This window comes from Montipora foliosa, chromosome 6, assembly GCF_036669935.1.
Source record: "Montipora foliosa isolate CH-2021 chromosome 6, ASM3666993v2, whole genome shotgun sequence".
NCBI classification, from domain to species: Eukaryota; Metazoa; Cnidaria; class Anthozoa; order Scleractinia; family Acroporidae; genus Montipora; species Montipora foliosa.
This window is the reverse complement of record NC_090874.1, coordinates 46,957,459-46,979,958: the sequence shown is the minus strand read 5'-3', so window position 1 is coordinate 46,979,958 and position 22,500 is coordinate 46,957,459. Positions and strand designations below refer to the sequence as shown.

Sequence of the window (22,500 nt, the reverse complement as noted above, 5' to 3'; positions counted from 1 at the left end):
TACTCAATACCTTTAAAAAAAAAAAACCTGCAAACTTGCAAGGTCTAGTGATAGAGTACACCGAGCTGTAACGACAACAGCAGTTCGATAACAATCTGTAAGAAACCTCACTGAACCGTAACGCAAGTGACAGAAGCTGCTTCCACATCAACTTGCCCACCTTAGATGGATCTGAACAATCCTTTAAGTGTTCGCTTTCTTTGATAGAAGCTTTTGGTAAAATATCTGGCCTCAGACTGAATGACAAGAAAACAGAAGCTCTCTGGATAGGGTCTAAAACAAACAGCAATCAAACATTTTGCCCCGAAATGAATTTTAAATGGAAAAAATTGAAAGACTAAGGCACTGGGTGTTTGGTTCGCAACGGATCAGGATACGGCAATATCTTTAAATTACAACGAAAAGCTTACGACAGTTAAATCTATCTTAGGATGCTGGAAATTTCGTACACTTAGCTTAATAGGGAAAATTGTTGTTCTGAAGAGCCTAGTGGCATCGCAACTTGTATACGTACTCACATCGTTGCAAACTAAGCACCATGCAATTAAAGAGATAAATAGGATGTTTTTTAAATTCTTATGGAATGATAAAGGTGATAAAATTAAACGCAAGGTTATGATAAATGATTATTCTGAAGGTGGACTCAAAATGATCGATATTACAACTTTTAACAAATCCCTTAAAGCTACCTGGATTAAAAAATACCTGAACACAGAAAACTGCAGCAAATGGAAAGTTTTTTTCGATCTAGAACTCGCAACATATGGAGGCAACGCCGTCTTTAAAGGGAACCTAAACAAAAAAGACATCAATAATCGAAACATAGAAGACCCATTCGTTAAAGAAGTTATAGGAATATGGTCTGAGACCTTCTTTGAGAAAGAAATAGTGTCCAAAGATCACTTTCTAGCTCTACCTCTGTGGCAAAATTCATTAATAAGGATAAACAATGCACCAGTTCTATGCAAAGATTGGCTTTCCAAAGGTATAACACAAGTAAAACACTTAATGGATGATTCTAACAACCTTCTTTCCCTTGCCAGCTTTCAAAATACATATCAACTCGAAAGTCAGACCACTAACTTTTTTTGGCATAATCTCTGCTGTTAAACCTTTACAGCAACAGATTCCGAGGTCTCAGCTGAAGTATGACAATTTCATGAACACGTTCCTAAAGCACCAAAAACCATCGAGAATAGTTTACAAGAAATTAATTTCTGACCAAGCGGAACGACCGCTATTATCTCAAGAGAGGTGGCAGAAAGATATCGGGTCCACAGCCAAGGTAAAAATTGACTGGAGAAAAGCCTACCTATTGTTTACTGCGTGTACAAAGAGTTCCAAATTAATTGACTTCAATTTCAGATTTTTACATAGACGGCTAGCGACCAATAATTTTTTGCAAAAAATAGGAATTAGAGAGGACGGAACATGCACCTTCTGCCATGATAAAAAAGAAGATCTGTTACATTTATTCTGGGGATGTGAAAAAAGTAGAAGTTTTTGGAATGACTTCTCTATATGGATGCAGGCGTGCCACGTGCTTTCAAAAGAGAACCACTTAGGAATGGAAACGGCCTTAGGCCTGAAGCCAAACGACTCCAATTTTAAACTCCAAATTAGTTTTTTTTGCCTAATGGCTAAGCACTACATTTGGATTTGCCGTTCGAAAGAACGATCCCCAACCCAAAACAACTTCTTGCTTTCCCTGAAACAGACGCACCAATTGGAAAGCAACACAATAAGAAATTCAAAGAAATGGAAGCCACTTCTGTCCCCGCTGCAATGAGTCTCCTAAACCCTTAACCTTAACTAATTCTAATTCTTGGGGGCAAGGACGTTCTTTCTATTGTTAATCTAGTTCTTAACGAAATACTTTAATTCGGTCCATTTCCTGTGGTCTAGGGAGCCATTTGTCTTGAAATACATTGCTCACAGTCTAGTTTTCCTGATACATGTCCTTTCCTGATCCAGTGGCAAAGATACTTAAAGACAGCTTCTTTTTCTTCCCCTGTCCATGACTCTGCAATATGGAAAAGTTCTTTTTTTACCTTTCGCTGACATCTTTTTTTCCTCTGCTGGCTCAAGGCCCTCTCTATGGACAAAATGCTTGAATAAGGGAAGCAGGTCTGTTAAAGAGTTAGGTCTAATTCATTAACGGGAAATAAATTTACTTTCATAGCAAAGTTTAGATTTTAAAACCTTTGCAAAAAACCGTCGACGATAAATCTTGAACAGCATTGGATCAGAGAAGATTGTGATCATTTAAAATATTTGTGAAAGTCAAGTAGACTGCTGCATGACTGGTAAAACAACACGAAGATGTATCTTTTAATGATATTTCGGCTGGCCAATACCAGCATTCATCAGTAAAAGAGTTGCATTGATTGATGAGCTTTTCAATGGGAATGAGTAACATATGAATTGTGTGAATGGTTATTGCTAAGAAAGTGTTCTGAGACTGCGGCCTGGATATAACTACTAGTGGGATTGAGTATAGGGCGTTTGTGTTCATTAAAACGGTCTTGAAGGCGACGTTTGGTTTCCTCGTCATACTGAAGATTACATAATTTACATTGAACCATGTAAATAACATTGTAAGTGTTGCAAGTAATGTGATATTTGATTTTATGGCTTTCACCCGTAGAATGAAAGGTGCATTCATTACGACCGTGTTCTATATAGGGGCAGGTGGTGCAGTTTTTACTTCTGCATCGAAAAGAACTGGGAGAATTACTATTACAAGGTGTTTCAGTCAATTGGGCCCTAATAAGAATGTCACTAACATTTTCAAAATGGCGGTAAGCCACCGTAGGAAGCGTTTTGAAACCGTTTTTGCAACGGTCTGATGAATAAAGTATGTTGGAATGTTTGTGAATGATGCTAGTGAGGTTAGGTAGTGTTGGGTTGCATATGATAACAAGAGAAATGGTCTTGTCATTTTCTTCTTAAGCGCGTCAGATCGCAAAATGTCAGAGGCCTGCTGTATTTGAGTTTTGAGGAAATTTCTGTCGAAACTATGGTTAGCTAGGTAGTTTGTTAGTTTATTTGTGCGTTGTAAGTATGTGTCATGGCTGGAACAAACACGGCATAGTCGGAGGGCCAAGCTGTAAGGGATGGAGGGTTTGGTATGATGGGGGTGACAAAATGAAGTGAGAAGATATTGATGTTTGTCGGCAGGTTTGGTGTAAAGATCTGTTTCTATGGAGCCATCCTTGATTGAAACCATGGCTTTCATAATAAAAGCCTCTTAAGGACGTTGATTTTTTCTGCAAATTTTACCATTGAAAGATTATGAGTTAGTGATGTCAGAAATGTAAAAAAAATGGGGGTCACCGACTTTGTTTTGGAGAGAACTTGCCCGGCAGAACACCCTAAATCTGAAAAAATCCGGCTTCTTTAGCCAATAAGGCCACAGTGTCTGTAAGCCCAAAAATATTGCAATTATATCTTTGAAGTGAAATGTTCTCTACCAAACATGTTTAAGTGGACCCATGAAGTGAATTTAGTTAACTGTTGAGGTTCCTTAAAGAACAAGTTTGCATTTAGCTACCATACCATGGCAGGATTCCATGTCCCGAGGACAGAATTCTTGAATTTTTTTTAGCTTCCCACATTGATGTTTTTGTTCATTTTTGGCCAATGTGGAGATAATTGTAAATAAAATCTGTTTCTGAAAAGAAAAGTAGGGGTCACCGAACATCCAAGATCGTTAAATCCAAGCAAAGCTATAGCACTGGCCATCTGCCCTATCATTGTTCATTTTAGTACTTAGCACGCGCGCCCTATGCATGACGTGGCATGTGAATTTGCGTGCGCTGTAAGGATGCGCAGTAACAATTGGCTCGAATGTCCTTAAGGGCACTTATCTCGATTTTGTGCACGTCTGCCACCACACTAACCGGTTGGAGATGATTATCAGATGTGCTCCCTATTAAACAATCTTTAAACTTGTAGCAATAATCTAGGATTAGTGAGGTGTGTTCGACTCCTGTTTTGTCATTGATTAGTTATAGTATTTTTTTAGCAATGAAGGTATCACACTACAAGTATTTTGACCATTATTTTGTTGCTAATCATTTTATTAAAGACAGTTAAGGATTACTGGTGTTTTATAATGGGAATCAATAGACTGTCTTTCCAAGCGGTAAACATCACCCTCTTTAATGCTTAGAAAACTTAACAATAAAGGCAATCTGTTTTTTATGGGATATCACTATAGTTTCTAGGTGAATAGGAAGGTAGTGAGTACACCATATGACATTAAAACTACATGTAATGTTCTGTTATGCAAAAATTAGTTTTCTGGGATGATAGTATACTGTAGTCTCCTTTAGTGGATACAAAGCGGTACAGAGCTGTGAGAAACAAGCAATTTATTCCTTTCGACCACTGCGTGTCGTCGTGGTGTCCACGAGTCAGATAGTCACCACTATGCTACTCACCAAGAAACGATGATGGTCACCCATCCCGGTGTTTAAACCCCATTCAACTGAACAGGACTTAAGTACAGTAGAAAAAACGGGAATCTGTGTTTTACACCATCGCATGATATCAAGGCCATTTGTACCAGTCAGCCAGTCCACAACGGTGTACAAATGCAGAAATCCTTATGCCATCACAATTATTGATACCCAAGGAACACGCAAAACTGACACCATTACAATGTGTTTTCCTCTGTCAAATGCAACAAATAGTCAAACTGAAGGTAGAAAATATTGTGCAACAGAAGCCAACTCAATTGGAGACAACACACAACGTCTAGCCTGCACGTCATTTCCTATCGACCTCACTTTTTCAGAGGGGAGAGCTCTATTCCAACGTGTCCCCTATCTATCAATGGAAAAGACCTGTTATATTCCTATATACGAGAGCTGAATTGCTGATAAGTAGTTCAAAAGGGGTTCCAATTAAGAAGACAAAACTCACTCTTTGACTGGTTATCTGAACAATGAACTCCCTCCTTCGTTGATTTTTTCTGGCATTTCCTGCTTTGATTTCTGGTCTTCTTGGGTACTTTGTTATCAATATGAAAGACAAAAAGACAGAGTTTTGATCAAATACTCAGCAGACACTAAACACATTCAGGTGACTCACCCTTTACACACCTCATCATATAACGAAAGCAGTAGTCTTGCCTCAAACTATCCTTTTCTGCACTCGCACCAAAAGTCTACATGGCAGGTCAATGCCGGAGACAAGGCATTTTCCAGATGAACCTATTACTATCACAACTATTCTGGTGATAACTAAAAAGATACATGTATTTTCAAATTGTTTGGATAGGTTTAGAAAAACTTATAAAACTGACTAGATTTTTATTTTCAGGACATTTCGAAGTCATCGTAACTCCATTATCAAGTGATAAATAAATACAAGTGCTAGAGTTTAAATAGATGGAAAGCATTATTTCCATAGTAGGTGTTGGGCAATTCCACATGAGAAATGTGAAAATCATTGTTTTTAAAACTGTGTTTCTGATTGAATTATTACCCGCAGTGCATTGTAGACATGTCAAAGTGTACTGCAAAATGTTTTTTATTACCTTGGGCAAAACTGTTCTCAGGGGGGGACACAAAGTATGTAAGTGTTGATTTTTCTTTTGATGATCAATCGCTGCAATGCATATTTAAACTAATGGAAACTAAGCATGTAATATTTTTTAACTTAAAACGTTTACATCACAATTAATACCTTGCAGGGAACTACGTATTTACCCGTGTATAAGTCGACCTTTTATGGCCTCAAAAGAAGCTCCAAAAATCGCCCTCGACTTATACACGGGTCAAAGATTTTGAGCCAAGTTCCAGCTAAGTAATTTATTCAAAATTAACATAATAATGTTGTCTTGGGCATAACGAACGCAATGGACAAAAGCCGACGTACATTGTAAAAGACTTCAAAATGAATGACAAAAAACTTCAAAACGAATGTAAGCAATTCCAGTTGAAATAAAAAAGAATTTGTCCAACTCTAAATGTTGAAGATACTCACAAGCACAAATATGAAATAGACACTGGAAATTTTCGTTTTCCAAAGGTGGAAAGCTCTATAAGGCATTTCTGTTTCTTCGAATAAAACACGATCGTTCAACGGCTTAGTAACCTGGCGCAATACTTCGTGTTTGCGTGCAAGCATCGTCGCTCGTGTTTGCGTGAAAATGCTGGTTAGTAATGATTGTTTTTTATTCTTTATACAAGCCTGGCAGATTTAAATGCTTTTGCAAACTTCGTATTGTTTGGTTTATGAGTTTTATTTTGTTTGTCATTTGAGAAATTGTAAGTCAAGGACCAATTAAACCTTGCACATTTTCGCATCGTTCGCAAGTTATTTTCAAAGATTGACTCCTGCCTCTGTGATGTTGCATTGTGCTTACCTCTAAAGCCCTTTATCCTTGAACAACGAAACAGGTGAGTTTGAGGTTTACATGTTCGATTTTCAGAGAACTTTTTCGAAACTCAAGGACAAAACGCCCGCATATACAACAGCTGCTGAACAACAAAACTATTAAGCGCTTGAGGCCCTGATTTTTTTGTGTATCCACATTTCCAGAAATCGAAGAATACAAGATTATTGTCCCATGAACATTTGACAAAGAAATTAAGAAAGTCCGTTTTTTGCCATCAAAAATGGGGGGTCGACTTATACATGGGATCGACCTATACACGGGTAAATACGGTAATCACATGTCATGTAAAATTTCTTCCAAATTATTTCTGAAAAGAGGGACAGTGATTACAAGTTTTGTCACGGATGTTACGTAACATCCGTGACATTAAGTCTGTTTTTTTCCCTCTCCTTGAAAAAGCAATTGAAGAACAATTAAACCATTGATGTTGTACAGCTATCAGTCCATCTGATATAGTTATATATTTCAATATTTGGAACACAACACATTTAATTGTTTTGAAACTTATACAAAACAAGCCCATAACGAAAAGTAGGCAAACATATATGCAAGTCTGTAAAATACACAAAGTAGCTCCATACAGCAATCAAACATTAAAACACTGATATGTCAAATAACAGTAGCCAAGCGGTGGCTGAATTTCGAAATGTTCACTTTATGCTGTACAGTCATAAAGTTTACATTGTACTGTCATTGCTTTGAGAACTTTCTCAACTTTCTAATGAGTTTGAAAAGTTTTTCTACGTGTGACAGTTCTGGAATTGTGAAAGGTCCACTTGTAAAACCAGGTACTGTAACTGGACCATAAAATATACTTGAAGTGTGTGCTTGGTCCACATCCTCACTTCTAGGCCAATGGAACGTTGTTGCCCCAACTTTATGCAGAAACTTAAACTGTACACAATCTTTGGTGACATCCAAAACTCTGCCAATGTAAAAATTCTTCACAAAGTCAACTGCATAGTATTCTCCTTTTTGGACAGGTGTTGGTGGAAGGGGAGAAAGCTTCTTTTGATGTAGTTCTTTAATCATCAGTTTCCTGTATGCTGGAATGTGTGGCTGAGTTATCATGAGGCATTTGGTTGCCAAACATCTTGCGTATAGACAAGTAAAAACACCACAATCAAATTGATTCACTTGTTGGGGAATCTCACCCGGTTTATTGACATAGAAAGACCATTCGCAGATGTTGATAGACGTGTCTGTCCTTTGGAGGAATGACATCATCTTTTTCACCCGTCTTAACGAATTGCCCAGGCAAACTATCAAGGACAACAAGACTCTTTTCCATTGGAAGCACCACTCCAAGAAACCAATGCTCACTGTTTGGACTGTTGCGGGGGAAAAATACTGCATTTTGCTGTAATAGATTCCCTTTTCCTTGAAGAAGCTGTTCCACTTTCCTTTTCCCCGCTCCTTTCTCAAATTCTTCCCACCCAAACACTTCAACACCAGCGCTTTCTGATTTTAGTATTTTTAGATATGAATCAATGACAAAATTCGAAAGCCATTTCATTTCATCTTGAGGCAGATTTCCTTCCAATTCTTTCAAGTCATTCATAACAATTAATGAATCACCCTCAAAATCAACTCCTTCGCCCATGATCAAGTGTACCAGAAAGTTACTGCATGGGTGAAGTTCAAACTCATCACACTCTTTGTTGTAACATTCTTTGATGTGATTAGGCAAGCCTAATTCAATTTGAATATCACTGTCTCTGGCACCATCACTATTATTATCAACACTGTCATTATCGCTGTTGCTATCATCATTATCATCAACATTTCCCTCAACTTCATCATTGCTGCCATCATCATCATCATCAACACTATCATCATCCTCATCATCGCTGCCATTGTCATCATCATCAACACTTACAGCATCATTGCATCCAGCTTCAGAGACTGAAACTTCACTATCTGCGCAACCTGAGTTGTCACTTGACAAATCAATTTTGTCATGTATAGAGGGTTGATTTGAGTACAGACGGCAATGCAGATGATCTCCATCTGTTGGGTCCAAGCAGTGGATCTTTTTTATTCCAGGAATGGGTTTTGCCTGTTTAAAGCATTCATCAAGGCCCAGTTTGCTGCTGGATTTGTCAATGTCTTCATTCAGATACAGGTGAATGCCTATTGACTTGCACATTTGGGTAGCAACTTTGGCAAATTCCTCTGCATTTAACACCTGTGGCACTTTTCTGGTCGACACTGCAGTCCACACAACTCTTTTCACGGTTCCCCCCAAGCCATCAACAACTCCTTTTCCATGTGAAGTGGCAAAAAAATGCCATTTAATCTTCATTCGTTTTCTCTGTAATACTCTATAGAAATTGGCCATGTACCTGTTCTTAAACTGGGAATTGGGCCCATCTGAGAAGATATCAACGACTTTAATCTGTGGATAACTCATCCTTATCAAAGAATTGACCACAAAGTCCACAAAAACAGCAACTGATTTTTTTTCATGGCTGTGGTCATTGCTCACAATGACATGAGAGTTACAGGTTGTGGTGTTGCTTGCATCTTTGACCCAAATGGCTACAGTGAACAATGTTACTTGTTCTTGGCTCCAGTGAGCAGCTTTTATTTCATCTTGGTATTGGCAGGTATAGTTTTCTGCAAAATCTACCTGAATAACAGCTTCATCTGCTTTCAACTGAGCTATGCGGTCTTCAGAAAGAGTTGATTGCCTTCTTTTAATGAAGACATGTTCTAGGAAACAGGGAATTTGACCTTGAAGACAGTCAAGTGCCTCTTCAACAGTTCCCTCTTTTATCACTTTCTCCATCTTATTGACAATTTTTGGCTTGCCTTGTTTTGTTGTTATTGTATGGGTTACTCTTTCCCATTGACTCCATTTAATAAGGTCATCCAGAGGGGCATCTTTCTTGACATCTGGTAGCCAGTTTGGGCAGTTTTCACATTTACTCAGCATGCATTCTTCTGTGCTGCTGTTACACACTAGGTGGTCAACAAATGATCCAGAATAGTGAGGAAAACTGGAAATCTCTTTACTTAAACAGTCACAAAGATTCTTCACATTGTCATGATACCTACAAAGGCAAACTTCTCTTGGCATTGATGACTGTAATAAAACATTCACTGGTCGCAGGGAACTAAATTTACTTAGACTTATCTTGATATCAGGATTTTCTTTTTGAAACAATCCAAATGTCTCTTTCAAAGACCACATTAAGTGTCTCTTTTGGAGTTTTGACTTCTTACCATGCTGTCTTACTATCACATAGTCACGGCGTCCTGGGGCTTGCTGAGCTATTGAATCTTGAAAGTCGAATTTTTTAACACACTGAACTGTGGATTCATCTATTTTCTTATTTCCACTAGGTGAATGCTGGGTGTTATCTGACAATGATAGACCACTAGATTTGGCAAGTTTTAATATAACCGCCTTTCTTTTTCTTGGGCTGTGAGGAAGAAGAGGAGTGAGTTTGTGCACTGCCTTTCCTAAAGCTTGAGTAGATTTGTATGCAAATGCGATATCATTGGGATCATGAGCAGGGGCTGGAGTTCCTGTAGCAGCTGCTTTTTTCTTTAACCTGTGCAATCTAACTCTTTCTCTGCATTTTATTCTCTGCTTTTCAGCTTCCAATGGACTCAAAACTTTCTTTCTACTTGCACGTTTGCGCTCCATGTCTGGTAATTTCTGTTTCTTTCTGCTCCATTTACAGGCTTTTTAAAGGGATTCATTTCAGACAAAGTTGGCAATTATACATGTGCTTTAGCTATGGAATTTGAATTTTGGTCAGCAGTATTCCCAAAACTGCAGGCTCAGGTGCATGCTCACAGGCTGAGGCTGCTGACCATATTATCTACTAGTCACTTGTAAAAGATACACATGTACATGTAATACCTATATCTAACACAAGATAATCATTTCCTGTATTTAGTAAAGAATAAAGCCTCCTTATTCGGTGGATTGGGACAACAACTCACACAGTGTAACGTCCGTGACATTGAATGTAACATCCACGACAACACTTAAAAAGGATTCTACAAAAGGACCTAAGAGAAATGAAATTGCCCACTACATTTTTAGTTAACATGTTCCCAAAGCTAGATATTTATGGAGAACTTCTTATCGAGAACATTCAAAATTCACAGGAATCTTGATTTAATGGAAATGTATTTATAGGAGTAGTTGTTTTTATGTAACGTCCATGACGTACCTTTTTCTGTTTATTTTCTCTTTATCAAAGAGGTCAAATTGGGAAACAAAATTACCTATTTAACCAACCAATGTTTGTAAACACATATATTGAAGATAAGTTGCAAAAAATCATTTTCATATATTATTAGTAAAAGTTTAAATGTATAAAACTGAGTCTGAATGTAACATCTGTGATGGTGGAATTACCCTGTTGTTAGTTTAAATGTACTTTTTGCACTCAAGCATAGTTCGTACTAGACAATGTTTACATTCTTTACAACACCTAGTATGCAAATTATGCTTTCCATCTATTTAAACTCTAGCACTTGTATTTATTTATCACTTGATAATGGAGTTACGATGACTTCGAAACGTTGTGAAAATAAAAATCTAGTCAGTTTCATATGTTTTTCTTTCTTTGAAAAGGTTACATCTTCTTTTGATTCTATTAAGCTTTTAAAATGAACGAAATACTGTAATCCTTAGCCTCAACTCTTTCTTGTCTGAGATTTGTTATTTGGCCTTTCCCTGCCTACTTTATCGAAGGCGAGAGATCGTTTTATCCTCTGGACATGCCCGAATCTTCTGTTTTGCCAACACGAGTGACAAACAGCGGCAAGGTATACCAAAATCTTGAGATGTCGGCACGCCCCCCGCGCTGAAATTTCTTTAGATCATCTGGGATTTTTGTGATTTTTAAGAACTACCTTATCTCGAAGAATATACATCTAATCAGGCAGCTTGGCTGATTTTGCATCTGGGCTTTTTCAACATGTACGTTCCAATACTTTGCAATGCAGCATTAAATTTTGTGTTATAATTATCCTATTCACATGTGAAAGAGGAAATGAAGGACTTAAATATGAACTATTTTTCAGTTTACTGTTAGACACATTTCTGATCTTTATCCCCATACAATTTAAAAGGTTTTTTTTTTTTGCCGGTGCGAATGACAGCCCGCAAACTAGCGGAATTTTTGTCGGCAGACAGCAGAAGTTTTCACTTTTCGACTAGTGCAGTGTGAGGTGAATTCTGACGAGTCTTCGGCAAGATCGGACAAGAATTCTTGGGTTTGTAAACAATAATTTTTTAGGTTCTTTTTTCATGAAATGGCGTACAAGATATCCCATATCTTGTTATACCAAGGATCTCCTTTTGCATAAGATCGAAGACCTCCTCTAGCATGGGAAGTTCAAAGCAAACCATCCACGGATGTATTTTGCTCATTCTTGGGCTACGACGGCGATATATCACAGTCTTTGCGCAGATCATGCTTCGTTCTATCATGGGGTAAAGCTGTCCGATGCTATACTTACAGTATTGTGAAAAAGTAAAAAAAAAGTTCGCAGAAAATTTGCCGAATTTTCGCAATGCCTATTGTTGTATTTGACGCGAATTTTCGAGCAAAAATTCGCTTTGACCAAAAATTCGTTCCGAAATTTCGAGGGAAAATTCGCTTTGACCGATAATTCGTCCCGAAATTTCGAGCGAAAATTCGCATTCACTGATAATTTGTTCCGATATTCCGAGCGAAAATTCACTCTTCCCGAATTTACCTTCAAAATTTCGAGCAGTATAGTTTCTGTGGGTATTAGCAGCGAGCACAACACTAGAATGTACGGGATAGAAAGCAACATCTCACCCTATTAAGTGCTTTTCTTTCTAACTTACCTTGCAAATGTCCAGACAACATAGACCTCATGTTTGTTTTACAGTCTCAAGGTTTCCAAGCTAAAAGTTTCTTTCTTAAGGCGCCGTTACACTGTGAAATGTTTCGTGCAACTTGTCTCACAATGTGTTCGCGACATTGTGGCGGGACAAGTTGAAGGAAACATTTCACAGTGTAACTTACCCTGTAACGGAAAAAAGTTGGTGTGTTGTGGGGTACAAAGACCCAGAAAGAGATAACTGCTGTTATTAGTGTCTACCCTGTCGACGAACAAGAAGCGACTACAACGGAAGACGTATTGCCACCCCGCAGGAAGAAAGCGAAGCGAAAATTTGTATGTATTTTATTCATTGCTTTGATGAAACTTAACACAGTTGAATGTCAATTTCGAGCTGATTTCACTGCTCTTTACGGTGATATCTGGTCATTTCGCTCCAAGTCCGATCGTTCCACTAAAACAATCAGATCGTTGTACTTTTGAAAAGATTGATGAATAAAAACACATTACAAAGGGCGAATTTTGTAGAGAATTGAAGCGGACACAACTACTGAACTATTTCCAAAATACATGTACTGATCATCAAAGTGCTGTCAAAGTGACTGCAGTTGTTTACAAAACTGAATAGCCGATCGATATGTGATCGATCTTTGCAAACCACACTACGAAATTTCACGTACAACAAGTGACATTACGCTATTGGTTTTTCGCGCTGGTCTCGAAAATGCAGATGTTTCGCCCGAAAGGAGAATTTAACACTACCTATCATAGTCGAGAAATAGACGCAACTTCGTAACGTTCACAGTCTCAAACTATTCTGTAAAACTTGTAACTATTTCTCTGCCTCGGTGTAATAAGGCCGCCGAATTTAAACGGAGCCTGGCTGCAAGTTAGCATGCTTTTTGTGTCGGAGAGCACTTCGCAAATAAATGGCAAGAAATAAAGCACTTAAAATAATAGTGTAAAATGGGTTTTACACTACGTCTATACATTGTAGTGCAAGAAATGAATGTGAATTGTAATGGAAAACTTGAAAACGCGACCAAATTTGAATTGCAATGGAAAAAATTAACAAAAGGATATGTAATGCATTGTTTGTAGGCAGCGCACGCTGCTTTAAGTATAGGATGTGAAACAGTTTACAGGAAATTATGGATTGGTTGAGTCGACTAAAATAATGTAAACTAACAGAATTTAAAAAAAAAAACTTGCAATCACGTTAAGGGTTACACTCGCGGCATTTTTTCACTGTGCTTTGAATTATGTAACAATGGAATCAGCATTCATTGAAAGATGTGATCTTTTTTTATTGTTTTATGGTTTCAATGATAACAATGGATGGTAAGCAACATTAGCATTCACCAATCAAATGGTTGCAAGTCTGAGAAAAATCTATTGTTTTCGCTCAGTTGCATTAGATTCGGTACTTGTAAAATGCGACGCTTAAAACGGGTCTCAAAATCCGCAGAAATTTTCATGTTTTTGCGATCGATTGTCTTTCGATGAGAATTTGATTCAGAGTTATATAGAACTATGTTAACTCCTGGCTTTTACGGTACTTTTTGGCGCACAGGTAAAGCCAAACAATGTTTTGACCTAGCATCAGATTAGACTAACAAGAAGAGGAATTGTGAAGCGGAAACAACATCTTCAGTCCTTTCTTAGTGTGTGCAATAAACGTTTGCTTAGTGCAACTGCAAGACATGCATGACATGCTGGAAAACGTCCGTCAGAGCAATTTGCAGTTAGTTTTTTGCAGACTTATAGTATTTATTTAAAGAAGAAACGAGTGAATTTTACTCAAGAGCGTGTTTTGTTATGTTTAAACTGAACTTAGTACCAAAGCTTAAAAAACTAAAAGACCTCAAAATGGGACAGGACATTACAAAATATGGGGTGTAAACGTGAAGGGCCTCTGCTGGCGCGACGTGTGGGTGACCTTCAAATGGTCTTAGTGATCCCCCACTTGTGTAACACGTACCACAGGCAACCCAGTGTACGCTGCTTAATTCCATCATAAGTCGCAGCTTAATTTTATCGTCAGTTGTGAATGCTGAAAACATAGATTTAGCGTAATTACCGAAGGGCCCCCTCGGAACTAGCTTGGTATTGATAATGAACCAAGACATCGCATGATCAGTTTGCAACTTTGCAACAAAACATCATCTAGCCAGTTTTTCATGTCATTTCTGTTGCATAAAATTGTACTGAAAACTGTTTGAATCTTGCAAGCAACTATTTCAAACTTAACAGCCAAGAAGATTTAGTTTTTGGGATTTTGGCACGGCATTCTTTTTGGCAGTTGAACCTTCCACTTCACTTTGACTAGTTTCCTTGCCCGCACGCCGGTTAACCTCAGAGATATAACAAATATCTTACTAACCTTGTTTTCTCGGTCCGTACTATAAGTTACGAATCCTCGTTTTTTCCCGTTGATTTATGGCCCAAGCGCGAAGCGCGCGGGCCATAAATCAACAGGAAAAAACTCGGTCCGTAACTTACAGTACGGACCGAGAAAACAAGGTTAGTAAGAGGTATTTTTTCGCGAGGAATCGAAAAATTAATAAGCGACATTCACGTTCCTTGTCCTAATTTTGTTAGTATCATTGATTGGTATCATCGGGCGAATCTGCGTCGGGCGAACAGGCTTTCGGGCGAAACAACCGTAATTCACTACAAATACCATAAATCGAACGCCCGATTGACAAAGATAAAAAAAATTAGTGGAACATGAAAATTGCGAGTTACTATACAGCAGGGATAATTACTGTTTGCTCACCAACCTGTTTTATAACCTAGCCAATAATCTTAAGCTTACCAGCTCAAGAGGCTTTTTTAATGCGAAGTCATACACATTTACAGAATGTCGCCTTACCTTGATTTCGAAGAAACTACTGTGCGTTAAAAACGATGTCCACCAAGAAGTAAATTTTCCAAATTGAAGGGCTTCGAAATAAAAAAAAATCATTGTATAAACTAAAAAAAGCCACCACATTTCGCACCGACATCGGCCGCCATGTTTCTTGTTTTGTTTACATTTCGGGATGACAAATTCTGCTCTTGCACAATACACGAATCCGCTGACTGATGCCTCCATGATTGTTTTGCAAGTTGTGAGGACATCATTTGGATTCATTTAAGAGAATGTATGGAAAGTTGCTTCCCCCCTCCCCCTTCCCCCCCCCCCCCCCCCCTGAGTGAGATAATATAACACGAAAAGATGATTTTAACTAATGATTTATTATTTATTCCTGCAACAATAACAATCTTTTTGGGGGCAAATCCTGGGCCAGTTACTCAGAGATGAATAGCAAAGCCTATTCTTTGTTTGAGTAACCAATCAGAGCATGCCTTCAATGCTATCCACTGTTTTAGGATATACTAATTAATACAGAATATTGGGCAAATGTTATTGGAGTACAAGAAACCCAAACAGGAGCATGAGAATCATTGTATGAAGCATTAAACCAACCAGAAAAGTTGTGAGTACAAAATTAAAGAATATACTCTTTTTTTTATAAGAACGTCTAATTTTTGAGCTGAGGCTGAACGTTGTTATAAATCTTAAATTTACGTGGTGTAGTTTTTCAAGAAATCAATGCAGACATGACCAGGAAACCTATCAAAGTGCTTGCTTTGATGGTGTTGAAGTTTAAAGGAACCCTCCACTGTTTTTACAAATATCGCTTAAAATGTTCCAAATGTGCTTATTAATAGACCTGATATAAAAAAAATGCCTTACCTAGCGAACTGATTTTCTTTTCGATTTTCAAAGAACAGCCTTTGAGCCACTTCGAACTTCCAGCGGCCGCCATCTTGAATAGCGCGCAGTGCACTGTGGGCTGATGACGTATCGTGGTTGCTCGCTGCAATCTGCTGACCTGATCCATGCTGTGTTTATTGTAAACATGTCGCAGATTTCGCCGTATCAGTTTGAGCCGGAGTATTCTTCTCGCGAAGAACAACCACAAAGTGCCGCAGAAGAAGAAGAAGGAGAAGAAGAAGATTCAGTTTCAAATGAAGGAAACGAGAATCGCCGGTCAAACACGTCTTGGTGCTCATGTGAACGATGTGTTGCAATGCCGAGTGAAAAAGAATGCGTTTGCTGTAAAGAGCTGACATTTTTGTCCAAAATTGTTGAAGGTACACTGCAATGTATATGTAAAGAGGTCATCGATGCTTTTTTTTCCCGAAAAGCCGTGTTTCTTAAGCTATTTTTGTATAAACAAATGAGGTGGTAATAAATCTGTGGTAATGGAATTAAACTGTTGTTAATTTCTTTGTTTTGAGATTGCTCGTTCATAAAGGCCATTTGATTCTTTAGAAATTTAATGTACAGAGAACGTTTTCTGTACTGTTAGAAATAACCATTTGTGGCCTGATCCCATTATAGTATAAAATTCGTCAGAAAGATCGAACTAACTTAGCTGTTGTCCCGGACATTCCATCCTAGACCTGTCTTGCATTACTTCACACGATAGTTTTGAGGCGGTGTGCCTCAACAGAGATGTACTATGGACCGCTTTGGTCAGCTTGCACGATCGTGAAAGTGCCGGCCTTCCTGATAGGGAACAAGTATCTAACAGGTGTGTTATCTTGTGTAACAATCTAGTTTATCAAACGACTTAATCGGTTGTTGCTTTTTAGTGAGAAGACAGATTGCTCATCCAGCAAATTCAACAACATAAACAAAAGTAATATTTTTATTTAGGATGATAAATGATGTTCCAGAAAATGCTTCAGACAACTGTTATTAACAGGACACTACTGCAATATATTTATAAGTGATATTCATTACAAAAGAAAAACTAAAAATGAAATCCGGTCAACACATTGCTGTACCTTCACTCAAGTTAAGCTTAAAATTAAGCTTTTATTTATTGGCAAACATAGCTTACAATATTTTTCTCCTCATTTTGGAAAATTTTCTTATTCGGGTCATTGTGGTATGCTGCATACAGGCAGTTTACCTGGTGGGCCCATGGCTACCTTGGTAAAAACATTCGCCGTGTAATACCATCTTGTGCTGTAAAAAAAATCAGAGCTACATTTCCCGCACCAGATGGCATGTACACAGGATACATAGCAGGAGATGATGATGACAGCTCATTTGACAGTGAGCTTGATGAAGCCTGGAGAGACTTTTTAAATATATAAAATATTTTCACTGTAAAACAATATTTTAATCAGATAACATGTATCTTCAAGGAACTTAATTATATTTCTTTTAACAAAGAGAAACGATTTTGTAAATTTTAAGCAAGAGTCTATGATAGTTTACAAAGAACATTGGCATATTATCTTGCTCTATCTTGATTGGTTCATTGGATCATCTTTGTCATTTGAGATTAGCCAGGTAAGAACTTAGGGTTTTGGTTTTCCCACACTGAAATGAAAATTACTCAATAAATATATTTATAAGTGACCCTGTATTAATAAATTTGCACATGGAGTCTAGTTGTAGGTTAAACTATAGCTAGCAGAGGAGCTAATTCTTCTTAAATCTAGATAACCGGACTCTTGCTTCAATAATGTCATTCCGATTAGGCCTTTGTAGTGGTGCCATAACCCCAGACCTATCTTTGTGCTTAGGGGCTGGCTTCTTTCCTGATGCTGCCAACAAAAATGCTGTTTGCAGCATGTCCTCAAGATATTCATAGGACTTCTCTTCCAGGACTGGTTCAGCTCCAAATCTCTTGGACACCTTGTTCCAGGAGATTTTAAATCTAGGCTCCCCCTGACATTCGCCAGCTTGGATGATGGCCTAGTTTGAAGTAAAGTATGTATATTAATAAACCTTTCTTTTATTCATTAACTGATTTGGAGTATGAGTTACACAAAATATAATTTCTGCTTTTTCACAAGCCATCTATTAATTTATCCACTGCAGAAGGGGGAAAATCTCAAGAAGCTTACCTGTGGTCTGTTAACGTTGTTGTTGTGGTCAAGTGCTGCCAACATAGTAGCAACTTTCATGACATCATGGGTGAAGTGTTGCAGCTTTGGCAAGTACTTGAGGTACATTGAATGATACACTTCTAGAGCTGTGGTGTGCACAAACTGTGTGAGGTGGATGATGTCTTTCAGGAGAAACTTATCTTTAACAATGTTTACAAGTGCTGTATGTGCTGCACTACCAGGCTTGAGCCACTTCTTCTTGCGCTGCTGCTCTGGTGAAAGTGGTGGATGGTCACACTTGTGGAAAGTCTTGTTTCCTGGCCAACTGTGCCTGTTTGTCATGTGGTGCATTACTGATAACCATTTCTCTCGCAGTACTTCTGGATCTTTATTGCAGCTCTCCGCCCACCACCACAAATGGTTGACAATGGACGGAATCCACGGTGCAAGGTCTGAGCAACCAGACTTTTTAGATGCTGCAGATAACTTCTTACTGACTGTCTTAGCCAGATGCCAAGGATCAAACTGGTGATCTATGTTTGCATGGTTTACTCTCATTTCCTTCTTTATTTGAGTGTGTCTGTCAGTTGATATCAATTTGACCTCAATGTCATTAGCCTCAATGTTTGCTAAAGTGTCAACAAATCCCTTTTTCTCCATTTGATTAGAATTAGCTACTTGAGACACAGATACCACATTGAAATCAATGACCTTTTGGCTTGTTACATCTAAAAATGTATAAGTGCAATACTTTGCAGAATGTCCAGGACTGTCACAGCGTCCATCACCAGCTAAAACAGCACCACCTTCCCTGTCCTTCAATTCACTGAAAATCTCCTGTTGTTGCTGCTGCCATGTCGTTCTTACAACAGGAAAGATGTACTGTTCTCTAATGTTGAAATATGTTCCCTTACCAATGAATTTAAGATTTATCAACTTCGACAGTGCCACGAATTTCGAGAAGGGAATGCCACAAAAAAAGATCCCAGCTGTGAAAAGCAGATTTCCAGCACCTTTTATATTGGCCAATGGTGGCTGTGATTGCCACAGGTACTCACAGTTATTGATGCAAGTTAGTTTTAGAGAAAGCTGAGAGCCTTCATTTTCAACTTCAACAGTGCTCTCAGGTATTATTAGAGAGCCACACTTAGGGCAAAATCTTAATAACTCTTTCAATTGTTCCTCATAAACCATGAAAACTCGTTCTTTGTAAGTGTTATGTGCGCATGCGTTTGCACTGTCACCATTAGATTCTTGTGAGTCCTGAGAGCTGCATGTACCGAAGCCATCTTCATTTTTTAAACTTGGAGTATATTGTGAGCCACTGGTGGCTGTTTCTTGAGAAACAATTATGTCCATGGGTTCTTTAACTTCTAGCTCCATTTCAGAATTCAGTTTTACACATTCACTTCTTTCACACCTGACAGGGGGAGCATCATCATCCAAATCTGAAAAAAGCTCAACTTGGGAATCATATCCATCTTCAACAACAATAGAATCTTTTTCAATGTCATCAGCATTGTCAGGTAAGAAATTGCTGGGTGCTGTGTTTTGGATGGTTTTCAAAACGTAACTATGATCTGATAAAGCTTCCTCTGTAATGTCAAGGGGGAATTGACATCCAACATCACAGGTTGTAACCGTTACGGTTCTTGATGTTTCACTGATTTGTACACTCGTTGTTTCCGGCCATTCTGTTTGCGAAGCCATTTCACATGTGGTTGGACGTTCAATTTTTAGTAAGCTTGTATCAATTTCTTCATTAGTGACTTCTTCAGTAATTTCTTCAGTTGTCATGACCATTTCTTGATTTTCGTCATTTTTCGAATGCGACGTGCTTTGTAACATGGCATCTAGGGTCTAGATAGATATAGGATCAAACAGAAGTGAAAAAGTTTTTTTAAAAAAAAAAAAAATAAAAAAAAAAGATGACTATGGAACAGTGTGATGACAATCTGAGCCCATCTATGGGTATTTCTGATGAAAGCGAAGGTGCGACGATTACCGCTGAAAAATGGAGATCTCAAGGTTGAAGGGAAGATTTATAAACGCGCCAAATATGATGGAATATTGACCATTAAACTAATGCTAGAAAAAAATATCTGTCATCTTTTCTAGCTAACACAAAATTTATTTTCATGTGTGGTGAGATAAGAATTCGACCGCGAATTAACTACACTTTCAGGCAATGATTTCAAACCATAAAACGAAGATCTGCTTCAAAAATCAAAGATTTGTAACAAAAAAGATGTAACGAAAATGAAGTACTCATATCTCGAGAGAAAGGTCTCGAGTTTTGGGTACAAACCTCTTGTCGTTGTTTTTTCTCTGCTCGTTTTCTGCTGGTAAGACGAGTAGGTGCGGGTTTTTTGTGTGAGAAGATCGTGGGGATAGCATCCGGCTTGAGCTTTCTTTTCCAAGGGCACGAACCGAGGAGTTCACCCTCAAGTCTGACTCTATCCTCGTAGCAGCCGGCTTCAAAATGTTCAGAGCAAAGACGAGGATTTTTTGGCAGTGACGTCCTTCCGATCGCTCGAACCCAAGCTTGGCGAAATCTTTCATCTTTTGGGAAAGCATGGAAGCTTACACTTGGGTTTTTGCGGTATTTAGTCTGTTTGTTGCAACCAAAAGCTACGCAGTGAGGCATTTTACAACTCAAATTTACCGCGAAGCCGCGACACGAGCAACCACGATACGTCATCAGCCCACAGTGCACTGCGCGCTATTCAAGATGGCGGCCGCCGGAAGTTCGAAGTGGCTGAAAGGCTGTTCTTTGAAAATCGAAAAGAAAATCAGTTCGCTAGGTAAGGCATTTTTTTTATATCAGGTCTATTAATAAGCACATTTGGAACATTTTAAGCGATATTTGTAAAAACAGTGGAGGGTTCCTTTAATATTTTGTAACGATAATTTATAAATGAGAACTGCTCATTATTATAAACTGAGATGTGTATCATGAATAAGAAAACTATCATTATGTTATACAAAATATACCCTTAAGTATTTGGGTAAAAGTTAAGAATCCGATCTTCCCGCTTCCTTGTAGTCTCCTTCGCAGCTGTTTTTTGGATGTTGCGCAACGCTCCCCCCAAAGAACCGGCTGCTTAAACCCGAACCACATTCCTTTCCCCTTTTCAGCCAATCACAGCCTCACTCACATAAACCCGAGGCAGGCCCGCCAAGATCATTTTACCAATCACAGTTCGTAATTTATCTGTGAGCCAATTCGAAGAAAATAATGGTGTCGCTGGAGGAGGCTTTTACCTTGGCTCCTGCGAAGTTCCAAATCCCCAGTTTAAATGAGCATCAGAAGGTAGCGATTAAAGAAGTTGTCACGCACTGATATGGTTCGACGAAATTGGCGTTGATGTCAATCTTGGACCAGAACAATTCAGTTGTGAATTTTGAAAAGCACGCACGACAAGGCTATAGGCATGACCCTGAATCGGAGATAAGCAAGAAACCAGCGGCGTTCCGCCATGATAAATTGGTGTTGCCAAAGCAGCCGCATCTCCAGAAGAAGTACAAGTGGTATCCGAGAAGTGAAGCGATTTGGATGCCTTTCCTGGAGGCGTTACCGTATTTCTCGCACCTTCCTCGCCAAACAATATTTTCTCTTCGTCCGATTGTAGCAGTTTTCTCTTGTATTGAAGACCTCTTCAATTTCTCGCTTAAGCTGATTCACCTTATCTGATGCTTGTTGAAATTTTATCAAACGCTGGTAGCATTTGTCCCTACAAACGAACAAATCGCTATTTTCTGAGTAGCGACTCACGTCCACAGATAGTGATGAACGAATGACTCCAGCAATGTCGAGTGAACTTTTTCCGAAAATGAAAATTTTGTTGTTCTTGAGAGAAGCTGATGAACAAATGAAGCACCTAGAACTGCTTTCTACCAATTTTTTGGGATTTTCATCCATTGGGATTCTCTGTGATACCTGGAAACTTTTTCGCGCGGGAAACTGACTTCAATGACAAATTACCGATACATGATTGGTGGATTTTGAGATTACCTCATGATCTCAAAACAAAGGGAAAGGAATGTGGTTCGGATTTAAGCAGCCGTTTCTTTGGGGGGAGCAATGCGTGACATCCAAAAAACGGCTGCGAAGGAGACTAGCTTCCTTGCCGCGGAATGAGTCCTGCATGTCCAATTTTTTTTTGCTAACACGTTTGGCATAGTGAAAACTGGGTTCTAATAACACTTTGCCAGAGTGAAAACTGGGTTAGAACGACAGTGCTGAAAAATGACTGCGCATGTGCGAAGTTTGAAACAAACAAAAAGCGAAGAGAATGGCTTTTATTGTCCAGCAGAAACACGTTCATTTTCCAATCTTTGTTCGTAGCAACGTC

At 38.5% G+C, this 22,500-nt stretch overlaps 1 protein-coding gene across 1 annotated transcript in view; it reads right to left on the bottom strand.

Moving 5' to 3' along the window:
* The window catches only part of LOC138005643 (uncharacterized), an 11,542-nt gene extending 4,062 nt beyond the window's left edge, over nucleotides 1-7,480 (bottom strand). The window contains exon 1 of the mRNA XM_068851839.1: nucleotides 7,225-7,480. Coding sequence (XP_068707940.1) covers nucleotides 7,225-7,480 — 256 coding nt within the window. The remainder of the gene's footprint in view (nucleotides 1-7,224) is intronic.
* Nucleotides 7,481-22,500: the final 15,020 nt, after the last annotated feature.